At 37.9% G+C, this 11,970-nt stretch overlaps 1 protein-coding gene across 1 annotated transcript; it reads right to left on the reverse strand.

Moving 5' to 3' along the window:
• Positions 1 to 9,226: 9,226 nt before the first annotated feature.
• LOC149158768 (cyclic dof factor 1-like) lies at positions 9,227 to 11,341 on the reverse strand. The gene is made up of 2 exons (XM_089436312.1): positions 10,967 to 11,341; positions 9,227 to 10,873 (listed from the first exon to the last, which is right to left on the reverse strand). The coding sequence occupies exons 1-2, from the start codon at positions 11,141 to 11,143 to the stop codon at positions 9,644 to 9,646; spliced, it is 1,407 nt and encodes a 468-aa protein (XP_089292438.1). The 5' UTR covers positions 11,144 to 11,341; the 3' UTR covers positions 9,227 to 9,643.
• Positions 11,342 to 11,970: the final 629 nt, after the last annotated feature.

Below are 11,970 nucleotides of genomic sequence, written 5' to 3' on the forward strand. Positions count from 1 at the left end.
GGCTATGACAAGAACCTTGAGGATCCATCTTGGGGCATCAAATGATGTTTTTGGGGTTTCATGGTTTGAAAATTGGGAGAATTTTGAAGTCTAAAATGGGTCTCGTAAGGGGAATAATAAAAAAATAGTTAAAATAATAAAATAAGAGTTACGAATTTTTAAAGAAAAATAAAGAAAACTCTCTTTTTATTGTATTTTCAACGCATCTCCTTATAGGTTTACACAAATGTCAAGTCTAGACACTCATTGGATGTAGAATTAAATTTCACATCCAACGAGTAACCACTTTGGATACTTCTGAGTAGACCTACATAAAAATAAAAATTAAAAATAAATAAATAAATAATAATAATAATAATAATAATAATTTGAAAAAACATGAAAAAACAAGTTCAACATGGTTTTTTCATGTATTTTCATTTTTTTCAATGTGGGTCTACTTAGAAGTATGCATAGCAGGTACTCGTTGGATGTGGAATTTGATTGTGCATCCAACAAATGTCCACACTTGAAATTTGAGTAAACCTACAAGGAGATAAGCTGAAAATACGAAGAAAAAAATAGTTTTATGCTTTTCCCTCCAAAATATTCTCCCCTGGGCATGACATTACCATCTTAAATCCTATTGGTTCTTTTAAAGTTAATTTTATTAGTATATTTTTTGTTTTGAGGCTCATTTTTTACCTCAAAAATTCCCCTAATGACTTGGGCACTCTACATTCCAAGTTTTTTCCAACAATCTCAATATCACCTCAATCAAAATTCTTATGTAGAATTTAAGCCTCCAACAAGTTGATCGACCCAGTCGACCACCATGGTACAAATGGATGCAACATCAAAACCCCTTTATTCACACATGTGGGGCTAGCCATGTGAGGACTTTCAAGGTCCAAAACCTTATCACATTGACGATTGAGGAATTCAAGCCCCTAACCCTAGATAGTTATCAACTTATGTTAAATATCTAGTTGATAGGAGCAGAATGGGTTCCATTATTTTGCATTGTACTTGTTTCATAGTTGAGAAAAACATATGAGAGTCATATTTTGAGAGCATAACGGAGGGGAAGGATGATTTTGTAGTAGCCATTCAAGTCACATTGTCAAAGGTAACTACATAGGAGTGCTCATTCCTCTGAATGTTCATTTCTATGACTAAAGCAAAGAGAGAAGAGGATATGCCTCACCTGCTAGTTGATTTTTCTCCTATATTGGGTTTTCTAAGATAAATCTTGTGTTCATTTATGGATGGTGTTTCTATGTGTCTATTCATTCAATTTGTTATTTCAAATATTTCGTAAATTTGAAAAAAAAAAACTAGTAAATAAATAATCTAAAATCTAAGGAAATAACTTGTATAAATATAAAATTTCATAATATTTTAAATGTGTTGTGACAAATTGTTCTGGAAGAATATCTCTGACAATTTACATATCATCAGAAAATTGGATGGGTTATAAAAATATAAGCCCAATTAATTGATTTATTAACATGAATCAAACAACTAAGGCCCAAAGAAATCATTGAGTACCTAATCAAGTAGAAGAACTTACCAATAGAGAATAGGTGACTTGGAAAGATGAATTCTTCATAAAGAATCATCAACAACTCATCAAAATTGAGGGAAACACTTGTTTGAAGGAGAGGTGCATATTAAGCCACAAATCTAGTCATCATTTATTATCACTATATTAATTACAATTAAGTAGGTTTATTATTGTATGATGTTTTCGCTCTTTATCTACTATATATACATCAAAGAGATTCATGTTGTGTATTTGAATATCTTAAAATAAGATGTTGTGTCCTTGAAAAAGCTTCTTATTCATTCACTAGTTCACCTTATTTAGGCATGGCATCTTTGAAAAAGCTATCATTATTGCAATAAACTTCCCTCAAATTATTAAAATTCAGTAATATATATATTAGGATTCTCATTAATCTAAAACTTTGATTCAACTTTCAACAAAATTAGTCAAACTGTAGATGTAAAATTGAGCAAAACTCCTAGTTACATCATTCCCATTTACTAAAACTTAAATAATAATATAAATCTAATTATACTTAAAATTTCTATTCACTACTATCAAATTTGTGAAATAAAATATCATCCTTTCACTCTAAAATTAACATAATAATCAAATAAATTTTATAATTTTTCTTATTATTTTATTCAAAATATTTCATATATTCATTAGATTTTATGGCTAAAAAATCTAGAACTTCGACTTAATAATTCTAAGAGCTCGAATTGTTTGTTTCTATTCACTCCTATCAAATTTGTGAGATAAAATATCATCTTTCCCTATAAAATTAACATAATAATCAAATAATTTTTGTAACTTTTCTTATTATTTTATTCAAAATATTTCATATATTCATTAGAATTTATGGCTAAAAATTCTAGAGCTTCGATTTGATAATTCTAGGAACTCGATTTGTTTGAAAATAGCTTTACGTGTCCCTCAAATCCGCTTTCCATACTTCCAAGGCCTTGATTTTTTTGAAAGATTCCAATTGCACCCCTTCAAACCTATATAAATTTCCATGTAAAATACGGAGATGCATGTTAGACATTTTGTCATCTAGTGCTTTTCATATTTCATTCTTTAAGCTCCGATTTCAAACGTGATAGACATTTTGTCATCTAGTGCTTTCATAGTTGGGATCCATGAATATGATGATAAGAAGCCTACTAATGCTCAATATTTGGGAGAGTCAGAGCGTTTAACCAAAAGGATATTGAAGAAATGGTAGAGCCTTATGGTAAGTTATAACGGAATAATTATCACTTAATTAATTTGTGAGGGGATTAGCTTTATTAGATTATTAAGTTGGGAAGATAAAGGGTGGAAATTATTGATAGGGGATAAATATTATTTTATAAATGGTTTAAGTTCGATTAAGTTTGATAAATTTTGATGATTTCTTTGATGGAGTGCTTTATCGGTAACAGAATACTGGAATGGAGTATGATGCAATTTTTTTACTATAGGTTTCTTATCAAGGTGATGATTGGCATGCAGAAATTTTGTTTGGTGAAGGTGGAGGCAGTGTTTAGAGGAAGAGCCTCGCCCTCCACTTGGCCTCGCATAGGACGTGCGTGGCGTACTCTCGCCTCAATTTACGATATCCAAATATTAAGGTCCTTTCAAATTTATTGCACGAGGATGGGAGATTTGGGTTTTGAGTATGTCAAGGGTTCAGACACTTGATTCGTTCTGTCAGTTCAGCTATAGATCATCTCCCCTATGGCAGATTGGATGCAGTAAGTAATTTCACTGACATTTGGAGAAGGTTCATTAATGAGTTCACCATGACATGTTGTCTTACGATGGTGGAGTCCTAGGGTAAGCAATACACTTGGTGGTTGTTCTGGAAATTGTTGAGAGTTCAGCGCTTACCATGTAAACGTTATATTATCACTGCAACTATATATACAAGTCTTGCTAGTGTCTCAGGATGACAGACGAGTTGTCAATGTCTTTGGAAACTTTCTAGTGCTACACTTAAGTTTAGGTATTTGTTTCTCAATTGGTTGTTTCACAGTTAAGGGAAGGTTGTGTACATTGTTGTTTTTATGTGAGATTCTGGGAGGGTTCGACCAATTCATGCTTCAATGTTGGTCGTCACTGTATTCAATAGCGATTTGTTATAAGGTCAAAGTTTTTCCACGCATTATATTTGGTTTCATCTAGTTAGTCAATGTTTTTCATGTTATTTTTACACAATACAAGGTCTACACCCTCCTTCGAATTGGTTGTTGTTCTTCCATCGATGACACCTTAATCCCTCGACCCCTTTGGGATTTCATTTATCTGTCATGTATCGGTGTGTGGATTAAGTTATAGCAGATCCTTCTCCATTTGGTTCTAAATTAGTTCATCGTCTCATTATCCCTAGGTCAATTTTCATATCCCAAGTTGCCATACAGTCTTCTCCTCTTACCATAACGGTTTCTAGTGAAGTGTTTCAGTGTACGATTTGGATAGGTAAGGGTTTCTACGTCTTTGTTGGTCAACAACTATTCCTTTAAAGGTTTCTTGACAACTTGTAGTTTGTGGTAGTAGTGGGGAATTTCACTTCATCTGTCAACCATAAATTGGCCTTTTGTGTTTCAAAGGTGTCTTATTCTCTTGCTGCCTGTCGCGGCCAGTTAAGTCAGTGAATCCAAAAGATTGTCTTTTGTGTTGAATACATGGTTCAAGCTCACATGGCTCCTCGTCAAAGATTACCCATCCGGAGGGGAGGTGCTCTGGGGATTTCTTTGTCCAAACATTGTAGACTGTTCGGGTGGGAGTCGGTTGCAAACTTCTTCAATTCCACTCCCATGGAGGTTAGAAAGGAGATTATCACTCTAGAAGCAAAGGAGTTCGGAGACCGGATGTATCATTCTAACTCAGAAATTTGTAGTGGCAATTTCAAATGGGTTCCAAACCCAAGAAAGTTGAGAAAGAGAAGATTGTATTTCTTGCATTCTATTTTAGCACACCGTCAGATATGGTGATTCGAGACAAAATTTTTGTTGGTTAGGAAGAGTTGAAGAGAATATTGAGGGACATCAGGTATGATCTGGATGATATAGTGGTTACACTAAATAGAGTGGAGCGCTTCGTGGTTTCAGACTCAGATACAGATTCCAATGTTCATTAGAACGAGGAAGTTGTCATCAACGTACCAGCCCTCAATGTGGTCAAATCAAACTCCTCTCCACAGTGCCCAGTGATCATCTTGGATGTTTAAGTCCATCACTAATTTGGCTCTTATTTTTCTCTATTGCCAGTCAATTGTCATTTTCTATATAGATATTATAGTCTAGTTTAAGTATGATAGTTGTTGTTCGTTTGTTAAATCAAATATGCACCGCTACATTTAGTTTGTTTTGTTGGAAAAACCACTAGTTCAAGTCTTATCTCTCTTATTATCATGAGTACCCATAGAGTTTACTTCTTGGGAAAGTCTGAGTCTTAATAGTTGTGTTGGTATTTTTATGTTGTTCTTCAAGATAAATTTGAGCTTGAAAAATATACAAATCTATTTTTTTTGAAACTAATAGAAATCAATGATCTAAAATTACAAAACAAAATAAGATAAAATTTGATGATGATATTTAAAAAAAAAACAAAAAAATCATTTTTCCATTAAACATTAACACTACTCCAAATTAAATTAAAATTTTAACCAAAATATTTAAAGAAAAAAAAAAATAACAAAACAAAACTGCCCGTGTATAATGCTCAATTAATTCTAAACCTACACATCAGTTATTCTCTCACCTTCTTTTAATCAGAATTGATATTCGTATTGAAATCCCAAGAAGAATACGCGATTCCCATGGAGAGTTTGAGAAGATCGCTCAAAATCTGTTCAACAGTCCAACTTTTTAGCAGTACCAGTGGGAGCCTAATAATTGTAATTCTACACTGAAGCTCACTCTGTCCGAATCCACCATCTAGTACCACTTTGAATTTCCAGAAAATTGGTTTTTGGGTTCCACAAAATGGCTTGTGACCCTGCAAATTAACTTGAGTTATCTGGCATAACATCACAGCCTTTCCACATTGATGGTGAACAAATTTGCAACTTCTCATGGCCACACTTTTGCCTACATATGCAAACAGTCTCTAGCTTCTCCTAGGAAATCTTCTGCCTTACTAATTTTGCTTTCACTCAAGGGTATTTAGGCCCCTTACATTCCATGAAAGTCTCTCCATGTCGATGGGGAGCTTATTTAGGTGTGGTTTAAGGTACTTCATCCAACGTTTGCATCTGGCTTGAATCCACCATATTTACGGTCTGTCAATCCCACAAGTTTACATTATATTTTCTGCATCTTTAGAAACTCGTCATTTGGATCCTCCTCTGTAAACGTAGAACATGGCTTTATCCTTAACGGAGAGGAGCAATCTGTTTGAAGTTATGATTCAGTGATCAATCACATTAATTTTGATCAGCGCCTTTTGTTGGAGTTGTTTGAAGCGTTTTATTTTAAAATGGTTCTGTGAGATCGTTGGCGTAATGCTCATCCAAATTTTTTTTTTTTTTTTTTTATTTTTAATAATAATAGGGAGCGAGAGTTAGGGTTTTGGATAGGTCGATATTGGGTGTTCTGTTAAGACACTTCTTAATGTGAAGATATTGAAGTTATTGGTTCAATTCTCCGTGGTTTTGGATCATTAGGTGTTTTGTTAAGACATTCTTTGATGCGAAATCACTGGTTTAATTCCTGGTGATTGTGGTTTTGGATCATTAGCTGCTTTGTTAATACATTCCTTGATGCAAAATCACTGGTTTAATTCCTAGTGATTTTAGATAGGCCGTTATTGGGTGCTCTGTTAAGACACTCCTATATACTGTTATTGACAAAAGACACTCTTTAATACAAAATCACTGGTTCAATTCAATTGATCAATAAATAATATATTAGACATGACACTCCACCTAGGTTCTATTCTCCAGAAATATGTCAGCATGTGACAAAAATTCTTAATAGGTACTATAGCCCAAAAAGGCATGAAAAAAATAGGGAATTGGAAACTTTGATATAGTCCTTACATGAAGCTCCTAAGATATATACTCGCTCTTGATTTTTTCCTTTCTCTTGATCCAGCTGTTGTTCCTACATTCCGTACTAATTCCTTGAAAGTCGGTTTCCTGATTTTTATCCGAAATTCATGCTTCCATGGGGAATGATGCACATACTTGTATGAGGGTGTGATGTTGATCTTCAGTGATCCTTTAAGTAATTTGTCCTTTTTATACTGTTTTACTGATTTTTCCAGTAATTTGTTTTTGTGATCTTTAATTTGTCTTTTTTATCTTGTTTTACTGATTTTGCAGTAAAAAAGATATATTAGCTTTTGAGAATAAATTACTGTAAATAAATTCTAAATACCTTAATTAGTGACCTTTTTATCTTGTTTTACTAATTTTTTCAGTAAAAAAGATATATTAGCTTTTGAGAATAAATTACTGTAAATAAATTCTAAATACCTTAATTAGTGACCGTAACCTGAATTAGTGATAAGATTTGTTTTCATATTACTTACATCTTCTTACACTACCGGTTTCATATACACTAAAAGCGTATGGGTAAGTAACTTCTAGACATTTGAACTCTAGATTTTTTCCTTACTTTGCTCCTACATTCCCAGTAATTCCTTGAAGCTCGTTTTCCTGACTTTTATCCGAAATTCATGCTTCCACGGGGAATGACCTTCATACTTGTATGAGGGTGTGATGTTGATCTTCACTGACCCTTTCAGTAATTTGTCCCCTGAATATATCATTTCTTTTCCAAATTCCTTTTACCCTGTTTCAAGTTTCAGAGCATTTCTTGTACACCCTGTCGCATCTGTTACTTTTGTTTTATGGGATTTCGACTTTAGAAAGTATTTGTTCGTAATCAAAGATTCAACCTGTTACCAGTTTTGATATCCTGGGATTATGATATCACAGAGCCGCTCGGAAATTTCATCTGGTTACATACCCTGGAATATGATCTGTAATCTTTAGCACAAGTAATGGAAGAGAATTTGATCATTTTTCCTAGATTTTCCTGTTTGCTTCAAAATCTTTTCATTTTTAATTTTTAATTCCAGAATTCATTAGAAAGAGAACGGTGTCAAACCCATACCAGGTGCTTTGAACAACTCCTCTGTCAGGTCGAAAATATGTCTCCAGTAATGCAAATTAACCCGTCTTAAAACATACGAGCCAGCTTCAAAAGCCTCCTCACTATATTGGCATTCATTGACTTCGACAAAGAAGAAACCCTTTGCACAGAAGTGCAGATCGATAAACCCTTTGATTCACCATGTTGAAGATATCCGTTTCTGGGCATAAATTCTGTTAACCAAAAGTTCAAACCCCTATAAATTGATATATTAGGGCATGACTAGACATGTAGCTAATGGCTTCTGTCGGAATTTTTATTTTGGAGGGGTTGTTAAGGTCTTAGAAATACAGCGATTAAAATGATAACTCCCCTTTGCTTGCTGCGATGACTCTGGCGCTCCGTTATCTTCTAAAAGGACAGATTTGTATGAAGGCCATGAGGGACCCTCCCCTCTCCCAAATTCAGGACCGTGAAAAATAGTTTTCAAGTTACAGGGAGTGAATAGTCTTCGGTCCTGCGACCCATCACCGTTACACCGACATACCCATTACACATGGCATAACCTTTTACGACTATATTAACGATGAACACACAATAGCCTTGTTAATAAGACTCTTCTACTCCTTTAACACAGTCCAAATCTGTTGATGCGTACCTTTTGGGAAGGAAGAAAACAAGATATAGCTTCTCATACATAAAGTGGCATCACTAAAGTCATCGTTCCTTTTTCAATTGGATGGTTATATTCCACGCTTATACACATCAGCACCATTGCAATAAGCAGAGATTAATTTTAAAGCACAGTCCTTTTTATCTTCGAACTAGTGTCCCCCAGAATTAGCTTTCAATGAAATGCAAGTAAATTTTTACTATTTGTGAATCTGTAACAGAGGAATAATAGCATTGCTACTGGTTTGTAAATAAAGAATAAGAATATATATATATGAACAGCAACCCTTCTTGATGATCAGATCCATGATCACAAGTAACCCAGGCGTACTATTTCTATTTAGATAAAGATAAAAAAATTCATGTACCCAGTTCAGAAGTATTGTTGCGATTCTAAACTTACATCGTATAACATGAAAGACAAGATTGCTTCAAAACATAGAGCTCAATTTCAATTATACGAGACCTGATGATAATGAGCATAAGCAAGCTTTTATGAATCGTAACAAGAAGAGCAAGCAACAAACTTTTTGATGTCCTTGTTCTTATGCCTCCAACGCGAAGTAACAAGAAAAATACTTCACGAGTTCGAAATTTTGTGTCCATTAAAAAGATCACTTGCTCTTTAACACTCATTGGAGGACAAGCTATACAAGGTTAACAGGTCTGGATCTTTATACATCTTACAGAGACACAAATGTAATATATATATACACTCGACTTGGTCCAAAGTCTTCTGCACAATATGCTCTGGTCCAAAGTCTTCTGCACAATATGCTCCTGAGTCCGGTGAGACCGTTGAAGAAAAACTCTTCGGACCTCACCTGTGCTTATGTCTAATCTAATTTACAAGTTTGGCTCTGCTTAAGACTAGTCCTAGTTACTGTCACCTTTTGAGGTAACTGCATTCATCATCAATACCCATAATTTTTACATCCAATTTAGACTCCCCAAAAATAAAAAAGTTAAGCATAGACTCCCAAAAGGAAGCAAAAATTGTAATCATATACAGATTGTATATCTCCCAATCAGCTCTTGTGAGCAATCAGGAAGAAAATACTTTAAAGGGTAGATTGAACAGCATTAACAGGCAATCTCTCTTCATATAGGCTCTCTCTATGATTTTGTTCTGCTAACACCTTCCCCGGAGCATGAAAGGGAGGGAGAGGCAATCTATTAGGGCTCTCTCAATTATAAGCCAGTTATTGCTACTTCTAGTGCTAGTGCAGAGTCCAGAGTATGGACCTCCCAAGCCACAGTAAGAACATGAGTATATGTCTGAACCCTGCTCTTATAATCAAAACCAGTATTTCTGCACAAACTCATCATTTTGCTGGATTGGGCTGTTTGAATGAAATTAGCTGCTCTCATGGAAGGATAACGATCTTGAAAAGGCAGCAGGATTTGCTTGCAGAGCTTGCGAAGCCTTTCTTGAATCTTTAGCGCCCTGTGTCTTGGGTTGGAAGGCCTTAAAAATCCCCCCACTAGTGATGGCAGACTCCGGCTTGTCCCCTAGGCCTAATGTTGTCCAAATTGAGCTCTTTGCAGCCTCCCCTGGATCATCAATCCTCAGTGTCTTGGGAACCCACAAACACCCATCTTCAGACTGTGGCCTCTTACCCAGAGATGGAGACCCAGAATCCGCAGCAGCGGGATTATTGGAAGCAGTGGTGGCAGCGGCGGCGGCCCAGGGTCCAGAAGCCCATGGTGCAGGCCCCCATCCGGCAGGAGGAGGAGGAGGAGGCGGAGGAAAGTAGGATCCAGGAACCATGGGCCAAGACAAACCGGGCCAACCAGGGGCAAGAGCAGCAGCAGCGGCATTCCATGCTGGGTTTGGAAAATTCCACCCATATGACCAGGCACCTCCAAAAAACGCAGCCCCAGCAGCCCCATTTGCCCAATTGGGTGACGGATCCATCTGTGGCCGAGGGGCTGCTTGATTGATATGAGCAGTCGCCTCTTTTCCAAACCCAGAAGAAGACTCCATTGTCGATTTCTCAATGCTCGGATCGCTATCCCCTCCACGTTGTATTTTATTCCGAGCTTCAGACCCAAAATTGAGCACAGTCCCGGTGGAGGCACCGGACTCCAATACATCCACAGGTACGACTTGAATCCTCGAACCCGCGACCTTGAGCGGCCGCACACAGGACGCAGGCAGCGCGGCACAGGGGATCATAACCTGGTCGACGCCAGAGTCCTGGTCATCGGTTCGAACCCCAAGGCCACACTCGGAAGCCGCCGAGATTACCTGACGGTAATGCGAGGATACCGTGGACGCCGCTACGGAATGCTTGTTCTTCCGGCGCCCGGCACCCACCGGCACGTTCCTGAGCGTCCCCCCGGCCGTCCAATATCTCTGGCAATTCTTGCAGAAATGACGCGGCTGATTCACGTTATAGTTATTGTAATAACAAAATTTGGTATCCATGCTCTGGCATCTTGGGCACGGCAGAAGCTTGTCTGGTTTCTTCAACACCGTCTTCTGCCCCCCGCTTTTTCCCTCGTTCATACTCTCATCCTTCCCATCCTCGCTGCTGCTACCAGTCTCCTGCTGAACTTCCTCCTCGCCTTCCGGGCTCTGTTCCTGCAAAAATAACACATACAGATATTAGACAAATCGTTCGCGATAACTACAAGATCTGACTTTTGCTTACACCTCGAGGTCTAGAGTTCGAACCTTGTGAGATCCAGGCTGCTGCCCAGAAACAGGTTCCTCCTGCTTTATTTCCTCTGCTGCGCGCACCGGGATAGTCTTCCCGAAGAGCTTGAACCCGGGATCGAATCCCTTCTCGTCCGGATGACCATGAATTCTGTCGTTGCCACTCAAACAAACCACCACGCAATCCTTCGACATCGTAAATGGGAAAATCAAAATCGCCCCTCTCGAAAAAACCCAATCCCCAAACTGCAAATCTCCTCGCAACTCACCCCGTTCTACACGGAATTCCGAAACTCAATCTCCCCACTTCCATCAATAAATCTAACTTTCTTTTCAAAAGCCCGGAAATCCTGAATCCCTCTCATGGCGGCCCAATTCCACGAACCCATCAGGCGCCGGCCATACTTATCTATTAACCCTGCCGGGAGCGGCTTTAGCACCCCACGTGACCGCCCTTTAGGAATCGGGGGCTGTGCTGACGTGGAAAGCAACCTTCACCAAAACCACAAACTACATGTGGCCCAGAAATTACTATCCCGTGGACCGCTCGATTTCGCGTCATCTAACGTGAACCCAATTCATCTGCTGACACATCACAGCTTTGTACTTACGGTCTGCCTGTGCCTTATCGGCCGTTAAGTGACGCGAAAAGCCCAAAAGTTGGCGTATAGTACACGTCATCCACTAAACAAGATTAGTAAACAATAAAACCCATTCCGATATTATCGGTTCGGAAAGCTGTGGGGCCCGCCGGTCCGGAAACTTCCCTTGCCGCGTCGCGTTCCGCGGCCGACGACGGCTCCAGCAAAATTATCCGGACAGTGCTGTATACTCAATCCGACGGAGTCTGTACTTTCCCACAATCCCGGAGTCCCCATACCGTCGGATACAAGCGGAGTCCGTGTGTTTCAACCAGCACGCCATTTTCCTTGAATAGGGATATTCTTTAGGCATGGAATTTGAAATTTTATGAATTTATCTAAGATTTTTGTTTAAGACGGTGAAGATGAATAGAGGTGTGA

This window comes from Pinus tabuliformis, chromosome 5_2, assembly GCF_031772625.1.
Source record: "Pinus tabuliformis cultivar Carrire ecotype Pingquan chromosome 5_2, CPIR1, whole genome shotgun sequence".
Lineage (NCBI taxonomy): Eukaryota > Viridiplantae > Streptophyta > Pinopsida > Pinales > Pinaceae > Pinus > Pinus tabuliformis.